Genomic DNA, 21,026 nt, shown 5'->3' on the forward strand with positions numbered 1-21,026 from the left:
TGTGGCTCAGACTGCTAATGCAGTCTGTTATTAACAGCAGCTGCCTGCAATTACTGCAGGTTCTAGTCCCACCAGGCCCAAGGTTAACTCAGCCTTCCATCCTTTATAAGGTAGACTGATTTATAAAAATATACACACATACACACAAGTATTCAAAATCCATCAACTGGCATTAAGGATTTCAATAGTGGCTTAGTAGGACAAATACAGATACTCCTCAATTTACAACCATTTGTTTAGCAACTGTTCAAAGTTACAATGACACTGAAAAAGGCCACTGAAAAGGGCCTCTGTGACTCAGGCTGGTAAGACAGTCTGTTATTAACAGCAGCTGCTTGCAATTATTGCAGGTTCAAGCCCCACCAGGCCCAAGGTTGACTCAGCCTTCCATCCTTTATAAGGTAGGTAAAATGAGGACCCAGATTGTTGGGGGCAATAAGTTGACTTTGTATATAAATATACAAATAGAATGAAAACTATTGCTAACATAGTGTAAGCCGCCCTGAGTCTTCGGAGAAGGGCGGGATATAAATGCAAATAAAAAACAATAAAAAACATGGTTTCAGGGAAGAATGTATACAGGTAACCCTGAATTGCAGGGATAGTATCAGGAAAGCTAACGTTCAAATAACCTGAATTTAAGGGTAATTAATAACAGCAAAAAGGTCATGATCTTCTAAAAAAAAGATTTTTAAAAAATCAGTGAAGATGGAAAAATTAGAAAGCCAGTTATTTTTGTTCATTCTTCAGCAAAAGTTGTGTCCAGAAAAAGAAAGAAAGAAAGAAAGAAAGAAAGAAAGAAAGAGGAAATAATTACAAAGACTGAAGGGGCAATGACTGAAGTTAGGAATGGAAACAGTAGGTATTTTATGGAAAATCTTTTCCCCCATATTATAAGATATTAATTTCTCTTCATTAGCAGTGGGGTGTTAAATGTTATCTGTTCATAAAGTTGTCTCAGGTTCAATCCCCCAAATCTCTAGGAAAGTTGCAGAAATTCTTGCCTGAAATACTGACAAGTCAATACCAATCACTGTTGTAAAAAAAGTTTTCCATCTGCTTTCCTCCAGATGGCACCTTAGTTCATCTCATACTAGCATGGCCATTGTTATTACTGCATGAGTTTCAGCTCTAGCAGTTTGAGTTTCAGTTTCTAGCAGGACAGTGTTAAGCTAATACCTGAATCATACATTTTGATGGCTTCCTATATTTCTGCCATATAAGTGGCTAATCAAAAGCCAATAGTTTACAAAATGTACTATAAATATTTGGAATTATTGCCAATACTGTATTAATATTAACAACACGATTCATTTTAGTGATTTTATCATATTTTATTGTTGACATCTTACAACTTTTTCCCCGTTACTTCTTTTTTGTACATCACACTGAATATCTGAATTAAAAAGAATAGCTTGTAAATATTTTCAGTACATAAAATCAGATGCCTCACCACATACTTTCATGTAAATAAGCATAACATTTTTCGCAGATGCATGCTTAGTAACTGGCTGATGATATAATGTGCATACTGTATTTTAGACATCGCTGGACCATATGGATACCCATAAGTGGCCATCTGCCCATAAGTGGTCATTTGGATTTTTATAGCCCAGATATAGTATGCCTAACATATATTTTAGGATCCCCCCCCCCACATTTCTACATATTCTCCAAACCTTTGCATGATATCTCCTTCTGAAAAAAAAAGTATTGAATGATACCTGACATTTTATACTAACTTTCTGTGTTTAATGAAAAGATACTACATAGCAACAAAGATTAGATACAGTCTGCCAGAGATACTTCAAGAGAGATAAAGTAGTTTGCTTAATACTGGAAATTTTTAAGAAAATGTTGGATAGCCATTTGTCTGAAATGGTTAGGGTTTCCTGCCTTGGCAGGGGGGTAGACCTCCAAGGTCCCTTCTAACACTGATATTATTATTATTATTATTATTATTATTATTATTATTATTATTATTATTATTATTATTATTATTATTATGTATGCAGAAAAAATACTGTCCATCCTCCAAGATCTTTTGGTAGTAGGCACTGAGAGACCATTACAACATTACATTTCAGTTACATACTGTTAATGCTATTTTTCCTTAATTGTTGACTTAGGTATGATTGCTACAGGTTCCATATAACTGGGCAAGATTATTGTAAAATTAGAATAAAATAAGTAATTGTAATCATGTTGGCCAAGGGAAAAATCCAATATCATACAGGAAATTTTCTTTTAAGCCAACTTAAATTTTATTTTAAAAGATGCCTGCTGCATGGCACTTCTTGGGACAATAATGAAATGTAAGGCTGTATTTTTCTAAATGTCCTTTGATAGTGGAATTCAATTTTGCATACTGGGATAGACTGCCACATGTAGAAGGGCAATTTCCTTTGCATTAAATAATCCAGTGAATCCAGAAAAAAATACAAGAATCTGTATTCTGTATAACCACTTGACTGTTTAAAAATCTGCATGTGGAAGAGACATCCACAAGCCTCTTGGTTTGGTCCCTTAAGGAGATTAGGAAGCATGGAGCTCATCCAGAATCATTCTTGTAATGGGTTAAGCATCTTCACTATGACGGTGCTAGAAAATCTGTCCATATTTCTTTGGTGTAAAGTTAACTATCCTGAAAAAAAATCATTGAAGGGAAAATCTGTAAGAATTTATAAGCCAAATGCAGTAACTCCTTTTTGCTAAATTAATTTCCCTTATTACATTTTTGTCTTTGGTGCCAACTTTTCAAACCAGCGTTTTAAAGACAGAATCCAACCCACTTCTCTGTAAGTATTTTGCAAGAGTGAAAGATCATATATTGGCAGTCAATGGAATGAAAAGGATGTTAGTGTTTTTGTTCCATTAATAATACATTTAAAAAAGGTAAAGGTTCCCCTCACACATACATGCTAGTCGTTCCCGACTCTAGGGGGCGGTGCTCATCTCCGTTTCAAGGCTGAAGAGCCAGCGCTGTCCGAAGACATCTCCGTGGTCATGTGGCCAGCATGACTAAACGCCAAAGGCACATGGAACACTGTTACCTTCCCACCAAGCTGGTCCCTATTTTTCTATTTGCATTTTTTATGTGCTTTCGAACTGCTAGGTTGGAAGAAGCTGGGACAAGTAACAGGAGCTCACACTGTTACGCGGCACTAGGGATTCGAACTGCTGAACTTTCAATCGACAAGCTCAGCATCTTACCCGCTGAGCCGCCGTGTCCCCCTAATAATACATTTAGCTGGAGCTAAAAGCTAAGCCACAGGTTTGTAAGCAACAATGAATAAATGCATGCCACATTTTTATCACCAAACCAGACCAATGCTTGGCAGATTATAGAACCCAAATTAAGTGTCAATTGTTTCTCACTTTGGAAGTCAGATAGTTATCCCACAGTTATTATTTTCTTGACAGCAACAAATAAAGCAAATGGCAGTCCTCATCAATGCAGTGTACAATTAGTAGCTTGCTTCAAATGCAGCATATTCTCTTAGGTGGAATAGGGAGATCAAGCGTGGGGATCCTGCAGTAATAGAAGAAGAAACATCACCAAAAAAAAGTGCATTTCACATGCATAGTAAAAATGCTTCACCTTGGACTACAGAGACACATCAATTACTCTTAAAACAGAATGAACAAATATAAGCATATGCACACTATGAATACCAAGATTAAATTAAGTTACTGATCATTAACAAGAGAAAACATTTTCAAGCAGTGGTAATAGTGTAGCATTCTTCAGACCATTAAGAATGGCTACTGTCTATTAAAACAAGCAAAAGGTGCTTATATTTAATGTGTGTGAACTTCAAAGATGTAATCCACAATCTAGAATGAAATCTTGCATTCGCTAATTGTTTAAAGCTGTCTTCTCTAACCCAGTCACCTCCAAACTTTAGAAAGCTGTAGTCCCAACTTATCTGCAGTGTTTCAGCTTGAAAATATTAGTTTGGAGTGCTGATTATAGACACAGATTTTAAGACATATCTTAAATCTTCCTGAGGCATTATGTTGTCTGGAAAGGATGAATTTGTGCATGCATTGGGTTGAAGAATATCTAGAGGGAAAGGGTTGCACAGTGAACAAGATGTCCTCTGTGCGTGGGAAGGATTCTATGAATACAGAAAACTTTATGTGAATAAGTGAATAAGGATACATGCAGATTTCTAAATACCAATTACTGGTCTGAACACATACATTTAACAGCCTGATTGCTGCCAAGATGAACCTTCTACAAGGTTCTGAGGTTTTTCAAATTTACTAACTTTTAATTCCCCCAATCAACTGAACGAGGCAGTATAGGAACAAATGTATGGTAGACACCAGATTCAGACAGTCTGAATGAAAACAAAACCTGTTTAAAAAGCATCAAACACACCTCTTCATTGTGCAGGGGCTTGGTATAGGCATCAGGTTTATGGTTGAAGTGCTTAACTACCACTGAAAGGACTTTGAAGAGTAAAATAGCTCCAAACACTGAGAGGGAAACAATAAGGATGATCTGCATGAACAGAGAAGTGAAATATCATCAAACATACTGGATAAAAGAAAATGTTTTAAGCAAGGCGTCAACATCTATATTGCAAAAAGGGAAATCAGCACTGCTAGAAAGAGAAGATCAAAGTATGGACAAAAGTATCAGGTTGGTTTCCCCAATCTTTGGGGAACAATCTGCAGGCTCAGAATTCTGCATTGTTCAAGGGCTTCAGATTAGGAAAGGATGAAGAAAATGACAGTTTTCCTAGCCGAGTGAAACAATCCAAAACGAAAACATAAGATGAGTCCCCCAGTGCATGTACTTGCTTTTGTAGAGAAGTTAACTCTCAAGCAACAACATCTGTGGTTTTAACTACAAGATCTATGTCTTGAGAAATACCACAGTAGACACTCTTGCCTCAATGTCATAGTGCTAATTTCCTTGTGACTGTATTTTCAGAATCTCTTAGTTTCCTTGACAATTGAAATCTGTCAAAATTCCTAGTTCTATACATTGAATAGAATAGAATAGAATTCTTTATTGGCCATGTGTGATTGGACACACAAAGAATTTGTCTTAGGTGTATATGCTCTCAGTGTACATAAGGAGAATAAAATACATTCCTCAAGAATAAAAAGATACAACACTTAGTGATAGTCAAGGCTACTAATAAGTTATCAAATCGTACTAGGAAACAAATAAAAACAAAATAATTGAAAGATACAAGCAACATGGTTATAGTAATAAGTGGGAAGAAATACATACTTAGTAAAGTAAATTAGTAAATTATTAGTCTTAGTAAATTATTTGACAGTGTTGTCAGAATTAATTGTTAAGCAGAGTGATGGCATTTGAGAAAAACCTGTCCTTGTGTCTAGTTGTTTTGGTGTGCAGTGCCCTATAGCATCTTTCTGAGGGTAAAAGTTGAGGAAAGAAGACAGAGAAAGCTAGTCTTATACTTGGTATAGGCATCAGGTTTATGGTGCTTAACTACCATTGAAAAGACTTTGAAGAGTAAAATAGCTCCAAAACTGAGAGGAAAATGATGAGGATTACCTTAGTGGCAGTATTCTTTCTTTCCACAAACTTGCAATCACACAGCAAGCAATATGCCTCAACGTCATGTCTTGGCACTGGCATCGGTTCCACTGTATACAGGCAATTACTGCAATTTTGAGAAACCAGAAGCAACAACAACCATCAAAAATCTATCCTACAGAAGTCCACCTGTTCCAGAGGGTATTGAGTTTAATGTAACGTTTAGCTGGACATACTGACTGTTTATAAATGATCATATATTGGTTTAATAAGCTAAGATATACACGAACCCTTTATCCAATCATTTACCATTATTTTCTCCACTCATTACATCAATTAAACATATTTAATTAAATCTGGAAAATTTTGATTAACCGGTTCATATCAAATAACGGTCTTAACCCATGGTCTCAAGTTGATTTAAGAGACTAATTTGCTCCAAATTATAATTAGTTTCTAAGTTTAAATGAAACAGAAAACATCAATTGAAAAATTCTATATTTAATTGCTGCATGTAGTGAATAAAAGGAGAGAATCTATCCATTTTAAAAAATTCATGGACCTCTTGGCTTATTTGGACTGTTTGATTTTAGGCCAATATCTATAGAGCAAGAATATTTGATTGAGTCACTTTTCATATGAAAATGTTTCTGAACCTATTTTTTTCAATATGACAATAATTCTTATATAACAACTTCAAAGTATTCCCAGAACTGCAGAATTTCATCTTCCAGCAGCTTACTAAGCTAACAAAGACACTGGCATTCAGCTTTTGATTCCTACCAAAAACATTACAACTTCCATCAAAGCTTTGAAAATGTTGTTAGGGAGACAACAGAAAGTAATTATAGATGTAAAAAATGTGGCCTTTTCTAGCATATTTCTCTTCACAGTCTGAGTCATTCGTGACTGGGGTATCCTATAAATCCAATAAATGAAAAATAAAATAAAATAAAATATCAAACATGAATCTCTTGGAAAAACCCTAATTTTGGGACTATTATTCCCTTGATCAATAATGACCACACATAAATAGATAAAATGCACAAGGTAAAAGTATCCAATGTAAACAGAAAGTATGCTTCTTTAGTTCATTCACTGAACTGACTTCCTATACTGAAGAGCTGTTTTAAAATCAGCTATTTTAGAACAATCACATCTTGCAGACATTCTATGACATTTGAAATTTGTCTCACCAATCATCCTGAAATAGTTGTTTCCAGAAAATCATTCCACTTAAATTCTGATATGGTGGGCAGACACAGTAGCAGCCATTGGCTACAAATTGCTATAGGAGAAAAATAAGAGAACCAGTGTGTGACCAATTGTTTGCCGCATTTCAAAGTAAAGTAATTAAAAACATTCTTCCCAGTCACTTCATACCCTGCTGAAGAACCTGTAACCCTTAAGATCTTCTTGATCTACATCATAGCTATTGCAGCTGCCAAGTTTTACTTTAATAACATATAAAATTGAATATTAGTTGCTGAGGACGGTAAGACTGGCATATAATGGAATTAAAACCTATGGGAGAATAAATAGAATACTTTTTGTGAATGATTAAACACTGAAGAGATAATAAAACAAGGATACATGCATGAAATCCCCTTAATTGTTTAATATAGTTATGGAAGAATAGATTAGGAAAGTTTGTTATTATTAGAAATGGGATGATTAGGATCATGAATATATGTGCACTTTTGTATTGCTGTGGTTGGCTAAAGAGCTTGGATTTGAAATTGTATATATGAAAGGCTGAGATAATACTGTTCTTCAAGGGGGAAAAAAGTGAAAGATTGCAAGTAATATGAAGATACCATGTTTCCCCCAAAATAAGATCGGGTCTTTTTTTTTTTTTTAATTTGCATTTATATCCCGCCCTTCTCCGAAGACTCAGGGCGACTTACACTATGTTTTTGGCTCCAAAAGATGCATTAGGATTTATTTTCAGAAAAACATGGTACTGGAGATGGAGAGGGACTGGCTTGTGCTGCCCTGGCGTAGCCTACCCCAACTGGGCACCCTACTCCCTGGCGCGTGCACTGGAGGCAGTGAGTATGTGGAGTCTGACTGTGTCTGGCAGCAGTTGCAGCCCGGCAGGCCATTGGCTGGCGTACTCTGGGGCTGCACAACTTGCACATTGCAGGTAAGTCCAAGTGCTGTGACCGCCAGGCTGGCCTCGAAGAAGCAGGTGGAGGCAGAGGCATGTGGGGGAAGGCATGCGATCTGGCCCGCTGGACATGCTGCGCAGCCACCTACCCCATTGCGGTTTCAGGTAAGCAAAGACGGGATGGCGGGACGGACTGCATGCCTCTCTCCCATGCCTCTGCCTCTGCCTGCTGCTTGGAGGGCTGGTTCGGTGGTCACAACACTTGGACTCACCTGTGCTGCACAGGCTGCACAGCCCCAGAGTGTGCCAGCCACACAGCTGCCCATCCCCTGTCTCCCAATGTCTGTCTTTGCTTGCCCGCAGCCGCAACGGGACAGGTGGCCATGCGGCACATCTGGCAGGCTGGATCACATGCCTCTCCCCTGTGTCTCTGCCTCTGCCTGCTGCTGCATGTGATTGGGACCTGTGCTGTGTGGGCTGCGCAGCCCAAGAGTGCACCAGCCGTCAGGCTGCAGCAACTTCCAGATACAGTCGGACCCCATTTGCTTGCCGCCTCATGTGTTGGCCATGCCCACCGGGGGCTGACAATCTTAATTTGGACTTATTTTTGGGGTAGGGCTTATATTGTAAGCATCCTGAAAAATCATGCTGGGTCTTATTTTTTGGTTGGGTCTTATTTTTGGGGTAGGGCTTATATTGTAAGCATCCTGAAAAATCATGCTGGGTCTTATTTTTTGGTTGGGTCTTATTTTGGGGAAAACATGATAGCAAGTATTAAGAGCAGCTAATGAATTTGGGTTCTTCTGTAAAACATTTACTAAAGATGAGAAAACGAACTGATAAGCATCAATGCTGATCAAATATAGTGATGATTTCAGGTCTGTTGCAGCGGTGAAATGCACTTATCTTTGCTACCAGATCGGAAATGTGAGCACATGTGAGCACACGCATGCGCAGAGAGTCAAAAACAGGATGTAATAACATCCCGGTGGGTGGGCAGTCTTCCGCTGCCAGCCCTACCGGCTCACGTGAGCCGGATAGATCCAGCGGATTTCACCGTTGGTCTGTTGTAAGAAATGAATGTTGTTTTGAAAGAACCAAAAAAGGCTATATAAAACAGAGTGCTTGTCCATACTTTGTTATATGAGAATTGGATATGTTAAGAGAAACAACAGTAAATAGAATCAGTGTTACAAAGAAAATCAATATAAAATGTTTTATAGATGGCATATGCCACCTGAGAAACTGGCGAAAATGTTTAAAGACAAATCAGCTAAATGTTAGAGATGTCATCAGTTACCAGGATCGTATTATCATATGTGGTGGACATGCCCAGAAGCCAAAAACTATTGGGAGAAAATAAAGGGTTGGTTAGAAGAAATAACCCAACAACATATTGATTTAAAACCGGAATTGTTTTTACTGTGTGTGTGGTAAAACAAGAAGAGATGGGAGAAAAAGTGAACGGCTGCTAAATGAACATGAACGTAATACAAAAGAGAATTACAGACATGAAATCAATTTAAGCATTCTAAGGGGCGTTGATCATGTAGAGAGAGTAGATGATCAAATTACAAAACAAGTATGTCAGGGATTATTGAACAGGTCGAGAGTAAGGGGATATAAGGAAATAATGCTGGATGGGTTTGATGACATTCTTAAAAAGAAAGAGGTGAAAAGTTTATGGAATAAAAAAGGAAGTGGTGAATACCGTATATACTCGAGTATAAGCCGAGTTTTTCAGCATGTTTTTTGTGCTGAAAAACGTCCCCTCGGCTTATACTCGAGTATATACGGCTTATACTCGAGGTTTTTTTTTTTCTTCTTTTTTTCACATTATACCGGATGGTGCAAACTTGGCGGGCTTTTGCATTAGCGCGGGGAAGCCCTGCCGGTGCAGTGAGAGGGCGGGGCGGGGGAGCCGCCAGCCTTCTCGGCTGAGGGAGGGAGGCTTTCCTTGACCGGTAGCTGCCTCATTTCCCTCCCTCGGCTTATACTCGAGTCCCCAGTTTACCCCAGTTTTTTGGGGTAAAATTGGGGACCTCGGCTTATACTCGGATCGGCTTATATTCGAGTATATACGGTAGATATGGTGGAACAAAGGATCGCTTGCACAAATAGAAATACCGTATTTTTTGGTAAGACGCACCGGTTTATAAGACGCACCAAGATTTCAAAGAGGTAAGTAAGAAAAAAAAAAGGGGGTTGCTGTTTCCGGCCCCCAGGAGTACTCTGTAGGCCTCCCAAACCCTCTGCATGCCCCATTTTTCGCAAAAATGATTTTTTGCCCGCTTCTGCAAAAAAGGGGCATGCAGACGGTTTGGGAGGCTTGCAGAGTGCTCCTGAGGGCTGGAGGAGGGTAAAAACACCCCCATTTTTGCAAAAAACAGGCAAAAAATGGGGCACACAGAGGGTTTCGGAGGCTTGCAGAGTGCTCCTGGGGGCTGGGAGAGGGCAAAAGCACCCCAGTTTTTGCAAAAAAATGGGCTCATTTTTCACAAAAACCGGGTGGTTTTGCCCTCACCAGCCCCCAGGAGCACTCTGCAGGTCTCCCAAACCTTCTGTGCACCCTGTTTTTGCGAAGAACAGGCCCATTTTTCACAAAAATGGGACAAGCAGGGCTTCAGGAGGCCAAAAATGGCTGTATTCAGTGTATTTCCACCCTCGGGGGGGGGGGAGTGCATCTTATACTCTGAAAAATACGGTATATGAACTAATTTTAGCTATGACTCCTTTTCCCTTTTTTAACCTTATGCCTTTAATTTCTTTGGCTTGCTGTTTCTTACTTTTTTCCCTACTCTATATAACACTGTTGCCCAAAAAAGGAATAGCATAATGGGAATTTCTGCATATCTATTATAACTGAATTGCACATAGTAGCAGAAGTCTAATAGCTATTGTTATCAACAAATTATATTAAAAATAAACCATAATTTAGTGAAATGCTTGAACTGAGCTATGTTGGCTTGGCTTCATATAATGCTATAGTGACATAGGTAGACATGACCATTACATTAATCCAAAAGCAAATAATAAACATTAACATAATCAGTTTTTCTCCCTATTGTCCTCCCTCACCTTGCTGGTCTCGAACGATGGTATTAGGATACACCAAAAAATGGCTGCAAGTGACACCGATGTCATGATTTCTCAGACGTGTAAATGAACATTACCTGGAGGGCAAAGGAAAAACCCAATTCTTTATAAAATTATAGACATTTAGAGATCACAACTCGTCTGCTATGACAAACTGGTTTCCTCAGCATATGTGTAATTTTGACAATACCTTCTCCTTTTAGGGCCTGAAAACCTGAAGCAGCATATCAAAAGCCAAGAACTTGCAGTATGCATGGAAGAGAAGACAAAATCAGTCTTTTCCAATTCCTTTGGCAGAGGAGACAGTTTGACTAGAAACAATCTTGAGTTAGGTTTTAAATATAGCTCATTGCATTTTATCATCTTACCAGATCTTCCACCTTGTGCTATTCTGCAACTAGTTTAGATTTTTGGTTTGTCTGCAAAAGATGTATAGTTTTTCAGGTGCGGCTTTCAGGTACAGCAAATAATCTAATAACATTAAGAAAAAAATCAGTATACAGGAAAGATCACAATTTTATTATTTCAAATTTCATGTTCTTTTAATTAAAATGGAGGTCACGTTGTAACCCATTTCCCCATTGTAATTTGCACTGCTGCACAGTTCATCTGCTATTAAAGTCATAAGATAAAGATGCATTTGTAACCTTTAGACTACACTGTTTAAAATGCATCTTTATCTTATGACTTTAATAGCAGATGAACTGTGCAGCAATACAAATTACAATTATAGGAAACAAAATATGTATTAGTTCTTCAAAGTAGCTGCTTTTATTGGTAGAACCAAAGTTAATTAGTGGTCCGTCTTACTTAAAAAGCAAGCTCAAGATCCCTGCAGCTGTCTATCTGAATGTAAATAAAATAAAAGGAGCTATTAATCAGTTAGATTAGATCATCATTCACTAAGAAATGTTTGTGTAAAATGAGCCTCCTCCAAATTCCATTTTATGGAAATATTGAAAACAAAAGTATTCTCACCAAGATACTTGTTCTTACATATGCTATCTACAACATCTATCTTAGATGCTCTTCACTTTTACATATATTTTGGAAAGTTTCAGCTTTTAGGCAGCAAACAATCAAACAGCTGGACAGAGAAAAGCCAGTCAAATCACATTAAAAAGACCACAAAACTCTTCCATCACCTGCAAGGAATGTGAATTGAATATTTCAACTATTAGACCACTCCAAGCATGGGTACTTTGCCTGTTCTATTCATGAAGCTTTATTTCTTTGCTTTATTGGGACTGCTCTGCAACTTCCCAATGCTTTAGGCTTGAGATGGTTTCCCAGCCTGTTTAAAAACAACAAACAGATTTGTGACATCTCAGGTTGCTTGCAGTTTATGATCTGGGGATCCAGGGAAAAACATCCATAGATTTATAAGAAAACTTTCTTGGGACCCAATAAACTCTGCTGGGATAGATTGTATGTTATTCCATGAATCTTTAGTTTAAGTAGATAATATTAATTGCATTTCAATTTCTACTTCTATTCACCAAGCCAGCAAACTGGAAATTAATTATGTAATAACCACACAACATAAGCTGCAAAAGCTTTCCTAATGGAGTTATTGATTTGGAAATGACATCATCTTCAGCCAAAACTTGAATCTGTGTTTGAGGTCAAGCTTGGATTGAAGAGAAGAGATGGGTCTATATAGAGACTGAAGAGATATACCTATTCTTATCATTTCTTAGAGGTGCTGGAGAAACTGGGTGACCATGTGCTGGGACTGCAGCAGGGGTGAAATCCAGCAGGTTCTGACAGTTTCTGGAGAACCGTTAGGGGAAATTTTGAGTAGTTTGGAAAACCAGCAAATATCACCTCTGGCTGGCCCCAGAGTGGAATGGGAATGGAAATTTTGCAATATCCTTCCCCCAGGTGTGGGGAGGGAATGGGGATTTTGCAGTATCCTTCCCCTGCAGTGGGGAGGGAATGGAAATTTTGCAGTATCCTTCCCTGCCACACCCACCAAACCAAGCCACACCACGCCCACAGAACCAGTAGTAAAAAAATTTGGATTTCACTACTGGACTGCAGCATCCATGAACAGACTCCTCTCAAACCCCATTTTACCACTCTTATGATTTCTACCCCCACCCATCCCAAAGCATATACTGTAAAGAAAGACTATGTATTCCTTGTGTGTTCTGCCTGATTCTTATTCCTGCCTTACTTCTTCACTAAAGCATTTTTCTTAAGCATTTGCTAAAGTTTACACTGTTACCTCTTTGTGATGTAGAATACCCAAATTTAAAGGGAAGGAAGATGAAGAGGAGGCATTTCCCCTGCTCAGGGGGGGAGAAAAAGTACAAAAAAAAAGTATTTAAGAAGTATCAAGTATGAATCAAAAAATAAAAAGAATCAAGTATGGGAAATGATTCATTTCCCAAAAAAGTGTGCATGTGATATGTCTGCACGGACTTTTTCTTCATTACGCAGAATATGGATTTTTTTAAAAATGTAAACGAAAAGGTGAAGAGTTTGTATATAGGTCAGTCATGATGAGAAACACCCCTGATTAAATAAGGGTGCCTGTTGCCTCAACCCCTGAAGGAACGGCAGCAGTTCATAGCTACTAGCGTACCTACCTTTCGTTTCAAACCATACCATTTTTCAGGACACGAACCGTAGACCACGGGCAGAGATGGGCTTCTCCAAGCTTCGCTACACTTACCGTACAACAGGTTGCTATGGAAACTGCTCCCCGTTTTCCCCCATCCACCATCGGGGTTTATCCTATTGGCGACGGAACAAGAGACTCACCAAGCAGCGCCGGCTCCTAGAAACGGTCGGGTCCGCCTCTCGCTGTGATTTCCTGCTGACATCACCATAGTAGACGTTGCTACAAACCAACCAGAGCCGCTGCCGCGATTTAAGGGACTATTAATAATTTTAGAACGTTCAGTCAAACTGCTGCGCTCTTTGGATTCCAGGTTGGGCGACAAAACGTTTAAAGCAGGAGACGAAAAGGCCGCGTAGCCTTCGCTGATGGTTTTTCAAGGCGGCATTGGACAGCCTTTTGTCCGGAATGGTAAAGTCTCCTGCTCGAGCAGTGGGCTGGACTAGAAGACCTCCAAGGTCCCTTCTAACTCTGTAAATCTGATCTTATTCTGATATTCTGCTCCTGCCGTGATATCCAATTTTGCCGGTTGCTGCTGGCTTAATACGCGATGCCTTGTAACGTATTTGGAAAGCTACAAGGATACTGAAACGGTCGGTGAATGCAGTAACTTCAGTGCTAGCTTCTTATTCCTTGTGAAGATTTCCTTGGAATTTGGGTTGTTTTAGTATTCCTTACCAAGGGGTACTATGTTCGCCGCTCTGAGTTACTTATAAAAGTAATAAAAGTTTTTTTTAATAAAAAAGAAATCTAATAAATACCTTCCAATATCAAATTTGAATTTCACCAATAAAATTTCAACCCATTTGATTCTGGTCCTGCTCTCCAGAGTCCAGCCTCCGGTGTGGAAGCCAGCTGGGTGATTTTGAGTCAGTGACTTTTTTTTCAGTCCAACTCAAGTCATAAGACTTGTGTGGAAAACAGCATGTTCACCACCTTCGGTTACTTATAAAAAGTATAAAGGCAGGATAAAAAAAAAGCATTGTCCAAATTAATAGCAGTGTGAAAGGAGAAGCTAAAATGAGAACACCCCACCAGATTAAGAAGTAATTCAAAAAACGTTAGACTGTGCTGAAATGGATATAACTTTAAAAATAAAAGATAAAGAATACACAGAATATTATTTGATATGGAATAGATTTTATGAGCTGTTAGAGACAAGAGGTAGAAATTAGATGAAGAAAGACTGAATGTTTGTATTAACAATAGAGATGGTTTATAACTACAATATTCATAATTAACAAAAAATGTAAATAAGCCAATATAAAAAGAAACTTAGTTAAAATTATTTGGTTATATTATTACTTTTATTCTCAGTACAAGTGTTATTATATTATTATTGCTGTTATTAGTTCATGTGTTAATAACTTTTCTATTTGGCCTTTTTTTCTCTTGTAAATGGTATACTCTAACAATACACTGCATTCAAAAATGTTTAGGAATAAAATTATTTTTAAAAAAGAAAATAAAAAATTGATTTAAAAGAAAAGCTGCTGAAAGCAAGGCATGCTTTCATATGGGGGCTCATATCGTTCTACGGGGGCGCGCGCTCGATGTTTGCAGGCAATCACGCACCCCGAGCCCTCTGACTTCTCCCGTTTCCCGGATGGTCAAGACCCTCAGAGCCCGGGCCTTCGGCTGATGCTGTGCAACGCACGGTCCTTGGCCAATAAGACCCCCCTAATTTATGATCTTATCCAGGGGGGTGCCGCGGACCTTATGGGCGTCACGGAGACCTGGGTAGGCACAGAAGGGGGCGTGCCCCTTGTTCAAATGTGCCAACCGGGTTTCCAAGCATTCCATCAGCCGAGGGCCCAGGGTAGGGGTGGCGGGGTGGCGGTTGTGATTAGAGAGAGTCTGGAGCCGAGGGAGACCACTGTACCTCAGATTGCCGGGTGTGAATCCCTCTTTGTGAGGTGGGGTCATAGATGTCAGATGGGCTTGTTTGTCACGTACCTGGCTCCTTGCAGCGTGACAGCAGCCCTGCCCGAGCTCCTGGAGGTGCTTGCTGGAGTGGCGGTGGAGACCCCCAGATTTATAGTCATGGGGGACTTTAACTTGCCATCGACCGGCATGTCATCGACAGTTGCTCGGGAGTTCACGGCTTCCATGACGGCCTTGGACCTGACTCAAGTAGTTGATGGCCTACTCACAGTGGGGGAGGCACACTGGATTTGATTTTCATCTCTGGTCAGTGGTTGAAGGATCTGGACTTGAGGGATTTAGTCATCGAACCTTTGTCATGGTCATATCACTTCCTCCTTCGCCTGGACTTTCTGACCGCCACTCAACACCACAGGGAGACGGAACCAATACGTTGGTTCCGTCCCAGGCGCCTGATGGACCCGGAGAGGTTCCAGACGGAGCTTGGGCCGTTTCCTGAGGGTCTGGCTCACGGCACGGCCGAGGAACTTGTCGCGGCTTGGGAACGGACCGCGGCGGGGCCTTAGACTGTGTCGTGCCTTTGCGGCCTCTGACCCGGCGTAGGTCTCAACCAGCTCCCTGGTTCTCCGAGGAGCTGAGGGGGATGAAACGCCGGAGAAGACGCCTAGAAAGTTCTTGGAGGTCCAGTCGTTCGGAGGCTGATCGGACACTAGTTAGGTCCTATACTAGGACCTACCTAGTGGCAATTTATTTATTTATTTATTTATTTATTTGATTTCTATACCGCCCTTCTCCCGAAGGACTCAGGGCGGTGTACAGGCAAGAATAAAACAGACGGTACAATATACAAATTTAAAATGCAGTTAAAAAACTTATTTTAAAATTGGCCTGAGAAGTAAAATATATAATAAGCTAAAAAACCCCATTTAAAATTAATTTCTAAGAATTTAAAAATTTGTTAAAATCAATTTAAGCCAGCCCCGCGCGAATAAAAAGATGTGTCTTCAGTTCGCGACGGAATGTCCGAAGGTCAGGTATTTGGCGTAAACCCGGGGGAAGTTCGTTCCAGAGGGTGGGAGCCCCCACAGAGAAGGACCTTCCCCTGGGGGCCGCCAGCCGACATTGCTTGGCGGATGGCACCCTGAGAAATCCCTCTCTGTGAGAGCGTACGGGTCGGTGGGAGGCATGTGGTAACAGCAGGCGGTCCCGTAAGTACCCAGGCCCTAAGCCATGGAGCGCTTTAAAGGTAGTAACCAACACCTTAAAGTGCACTCGAAAGGCCACAGGTAGCCAGTGCAGTCTGCGCAGGAGCGGTGTTATATGGGAGCTACGCGGAGCTCCTTCTATCACCAGCTGCATTCTGGACTAACTGAAGCCTCCGAGTGCACTTCAAGGGGAGCCCCATGTAGAGAGCATTACAATAATCCAAGCGAGAGGTAACGAGCGCATGAGTGACCATGCACAAGGCATCCCGATCAAGGAAGGGGCGCAACTGCCGAACCAGGCGAACCTGGTGGAAGGCCCCCCTGGAGACGGCCGTCAAATGATCTTCAAACGACAGCCGTTCATCCAGGAGGACACCTAAGTTGCGCACCCTATCCTTTGGGGCCAATAACTCGCCTCCAACAGTCAGCCGCGGCTGCAGCTGACTGAATCGGGATGGCCGCATCCACAGCCACTCCCCCTTGGAGGGATTAAGCTTGAGCCTGTTTCTCCCCATCCAGACCCGTACGGCTTCCACACACCGGGACAGCACTTCAACAGCTTCATTGGGGTGGCCTGGGGTGGAGAAGTACAGCTGGGTGTCATCAGCGTACAGCTGGTATCTCACCCCAAAGCCACTGATGATCTCACCCAACGGCTTCATATAGAGGTTGAACAGAAGGGGCGAGAGAATTGACCCCTGCGGCACCCCACAAGTGAGGTCCCTCGCGGTCGACCTCTGCCCCCCTGTCAACACCGTCTGCGACCGGTCAGAGAGATAGGAGGAGAACCACCGATACACGGTGCCTCCCACTCCCAATCCCCCCAACCGGCGCAGCAGGATACCATGGTCGATGGTATCAAAAGCCGCTGAGAGATCTAATAGGACCAGGGCAGAGGAATAGCCCCTGTCCCTGGCCCTCCAGAGATCATCCACCAATGCGACCAAAGCTGTCTCCGTGCTGTACCCGGGTCGGAAGCCGGACTGGAACGGGTCTCGATAGACGGCTTCTTCCAGGTATTGGGGTAGCTGTCGCGCCACAGCACTCTTTACAACCTTTGCAACAAAGCGAAGGTTGGAGACTGGACGATAATTACCCAAAATAGCTGGGTCCAGGGAGGGCTTCTTGAGGAGGGGTCTCACCACCGCCTCTTTCAAGGCGGCAGGGAAAACCCCTTCCCACCAAATAATCTCCTGGAGCCAGCCTCGTGTCACCTCCTGAGTGGCCAGTACCAGCCAGGAAGGACACGGGTCCAGTAAACATGTAGTGGCGTGAAGTCTCCCCAACAACCTGTCCACGTCCTCGGGAGCCACAGGGTCAAACTCATCCCAAATGGACTCAACAAGACGTGTCTCCTCTCCCTCGCTTGGATCATCCCAATTTCGGTCCGGACCATCCTGGAGCTGAGCGATTTTATCGTATAGATAACCACTAAACTCCTCAGCACGTCCCTGCAACGGGTCATCCCGCACCTCCTGATGAAGGAGGGAGCGGGTCACCCGAAACAGGGCGGCCGGGAGGTTATCTGCCGACGCAATGAGGGTGGAGGCATATGAGCGCCTCGCCTCCCTCATTGCCACTAGGTAGGTCCTAGAATAGGACCTAACTAGTGTCCGATCAGCTTCGGAACGGCTGGACCTCCAGGTGCTCTCTAGACATCTTCTCCGGCGTTTCATCTCCCTCAGCCCCTCGGAGAACCAAGGGGCCAAACGAGATCTGCGCCGGGTCAGAGGTTGCAAAGGCACGACACGGTCCAAGGCCCCAGCCGCGGCCCGCTCCCAGGCCGCAACTAGTTCCTCAGTCGTGCCGTGGGCCAGATCCTCAGGGAATGGCTCAAGCTCCGTCCGGAACCTCTCAGGGTCCATCAGGCGCCTGGGACGGAACCACCGTATAGGTTCCGTCTCCCTGCGATGGTGCATGGCGGTTCGGAAGTCTAGTCGAAGGAGAAAATGATCGGACCATGACATCGGTTCTGTTACTAAATCATTTAATTCCAGATCATTTAACCACTGACCAGAGATATAAATCAGGTCCAGTGTGCCTCCCCCCATGTGCGTGGGGCCATCATTTACCCGAATCAGGTCCAAGGCCGTCATGGAAGCCTGGAACTCCCGAGCTGCAGTCGATAGCAAGCCAGCCGATGGCAAGTTGAAATCCCCCATGACTATAAGTCTGGGGGTCTCAACCGCCACAGAGGCAAGTACCTCCAACAGCTCGGGCAGGGCTGTGGTCACGCAGCAAGGAGCCAGGTACGCGATCAACAAGCCCAACTGATTCCTATGGCCCCACCTCACATAGAGGGATTCACAACCGGCAATCTGAGGAACAGTGGCCTCCCTCGGTTCTAGATCTTCCTTAATGACAACCGCCACCCCCCACCCCTACCTTGGGCCCTCGGCTGATGAAATGCTCGGAAACCTGGAGGGCACAGCTCAACGAGGGGAACCCCCCCCTCCGGACCCAACCAGGTCTCCGTAATGCCCATAAGGTCCGCGGACTCCCCCTGAATAAGATCGCAAATCAGGGGGGCTTTATTAGCCACGGACCGGGCATTACATAACATCAACCGAAGATCCAGGCTCTGAGGATCATGGCCGCCTGAGGAACGGGTAGGGACTGAGGGGCCGGAGCACGTGATCGCCGTCAAACATCGAGCACGTGCTCCCAACACTCGATACGCCCCCCCCCTCCGCCATATCTGCCTCTCCCACTTACCGTACAGATTGGACAGCCCTCTAGTCCTGGAACAGAACCCTCCCCCCCTGCCTTCAGACCAGATGTAACAATGTCGCGAACAAGCACAGGGGCTGGATCCCTCCCCGACGGGTTCTCTCCCCACCACAAATCCTCCCCTCCCAACCCTTAAAATCCCCATTAAAACTCCCCTTAAAAAATCTATTAAAACAACTAATTAAAAAACCCCTAAGCCTCCTATTTTTCGCATGCCACCTCTCGGGACTCCAAAGCCCGTCCTCAAGGTGGGCCCTCGATAATCTGGAGGGCCAAACCCGCGAGAGAGGGGCATCTCGCAGGGCAAGTAGGTCAGCCGCAGTCGCAGTTGCTACGTCTCCTCCCTCATTGCGTCGGCAGATAACTGCCCGGCCGCCCTGTTTCGGGTGACTCGCTCTCTCCTTCAACAGGGGGAGCGGGATGACCCGTTGCAGGGACGTGCCGAGGAGTTTAGTGGTTATCTATATGACAAAATCGTTCAGCTTCGGGACGGCCTGGACCAAAATTGGGTAGATCCAGGCGGGATGTCAGAGAGCCGTCTTGTTGAGACTGTTTGGGAGAGTTTGACCCTGTGGCTCCCGAGGACATGGACAGGTTGCTGGGTAGGTTGAACGCCACCACGTTTACTGGACCCGTGCCTCTCCTGGTTGGTGCTGGCCGCACAGGAGGTATCACGAGGCTGGCTCCAGGGGATTACGAATGCTTCTTTGTTGGAGGGGGTCTTTCCGGCCGCCTTGAAAGAGGCGGTGGTGAGGCCTCTCCTCAAGAAGCCTTCCCTGGACCCAGCTGTTTTAGGTAATTATCGTCCGGTCTCCAACCTTCGCTTCGCGGCGAAGGTTGTAGAGAGTGTAGTGGCATGTCAGCTACCCCAGTACCTGGAGGAAACCGTCTATCTAGACCCGTTCCAGTCGGGCTTTCGGCCCGGATACAGCACTGAGACGGCTTTGGTCGCATCGGTTGATGATCTCTGGAGGGCCAGGGATAGGGGTTATTCCTCTGCCTTGGTCCTATTAGACCTCTCAGCGGCTTTTGATACCATCGACCATGGTATCCTGCTGCACCGGTTGGAGGGATTGGGGGTGGGAGACACCGTTTATCGGTGGTTCTCCTCCTATCTCTCTGATCGGTCGCAGACGGTGTTGACGGGGGGGCAGAGGTCGGCCCCGAGACGCCTCACTTGTGGGGTGCCGCAGGGGTCGATTTTCTCGCCCCTCTTGTTCAACATCTACATGAAGCCGCTGGGTGAGATCATCAGTCGTTTCTGTGTGAGGTACCAGCTGTACGCTGATGATACTCAGGTGTACTTTTCCACACCGGACCACCCCAACGAAGCTATCGAAGTGCTGTCCCGGTGTGTGGAAGCCGTACGGGTCTGGATGGGGAGAAACAAGCTCAAGCTCAATCCCTCCAAGACGGAGTGGCTGTGGATGCCGGCATCCCGGTACAGTCAGCTGCAGCCGCGGCTGACTGTTGGGGGCGAGTCATTGGCCCCAATGGAGAGGGTGCGCAACCTGGGCGTCCTCCTGGATGGACGGCTGTCTTTTGAAGACCATTTGACGGCCGTCTCCAGGAGAGCTTTTTACCAGGTTCGCCTGGTTCGCCAGTTGCGCCCCTTTCTAGACCGGGATGCCCTATGCACGGTCACTCATGCTCTCATGACATCTCGTCTGGATTACTGCAATGCTCTCTACATGGGACTCCAGGTAGTTCAGAATGCGGCTGCGCGGGTGATAGAGGGAGCCCCTCGCGGCTCCCACATAACACCTCTCCTGCGCAGACTGCACTGGCTGCCTGTGGCCTTCCGGGTGCGCTTCAAGGTTTTTGTAATGATCTTCAAAGCGCTCCATGGCA

The 21,026-nt window shown here is 43.6% G+C and overlaps 1 protein-coding gene across 5 annotated transcripts in view; it reads right to left on the reverse strand.

Annotated features, from left to right (window-relative positions):
* Nucleotides 1-861: 861 nt before the first annotated feature.
* Nucleotides 862-21,026, reverse strand: part of LOC131196044 (proton-transporting V-type ATPase complex assembly regulator TMEM9-like) — a 32,500-nt gene continuing 12,335 nt past the window's right edge. Inside the window, exons 1-8 of one of the 5 annotated variants that reach the window (XM_058178449.1) lie at nucleotides 13,411-13,515; nucleotides 11,876-12,024; nucleotides 11,099-11,201; nucleotides 10,713-10,807; nucleotides 6,721-6,812; nucleotides 5,543-5,651; nucleotides 4,388-4,510; nucleotides 862-3,532 (exon numbers count right to left, since the gene is read on the reverse strand). In XM_058178449.1, the coding sequence (XP_058034432.1) occupies nucleotides 3,518-3,532; nucleotides 4,388-4,510; nucleotides 5,543-5,651; nucleotides 6,721-6,812; nucleotides 10,713-10,778 (405 nt within the window). In that variant the 5' untranslated portion in view covers nucleotides 10,779-10,807; nucleotides 11,099-11,201; nucleotides 11,876-12,024; nucleotides 13,411-13,515 and the 3' untranslated portion in view covers nucleotides 862-3,517. Of the gene's footprint in view, nucleotides 3,533-4,387; nucleotides 4,511-5,542; nucleotides 5,652-6,720; nucleotides 6,813-10,712; nucleotides 10,808-11,098; nucleotides 11,202-11,875; nucleotides 12,025-13,324; nucleotides 13,376-13,410; nucleotides 13,626-21,026 lie in introns of those variants that run through there. The other 4 variants (XM_058178446.1, XM_058178445.1, XM_058178447.1 and 1 more) reach the window with 4 other exon arrangements.

Source organism: Ahaetulla prasina, chromosome 3 (genome assembly GCF_028640845.1).
Source record: "Ahaetulla prasina isolate Xishuangbanna chromosome 3, ASM2864084v1, whole genome shotgun sequence".
NCBI lineage: Eukaryota > Metazoa > Chordata > Lepidosauria > Squamata > Colubridae > Ahaetulla > Ahaetulla prasina.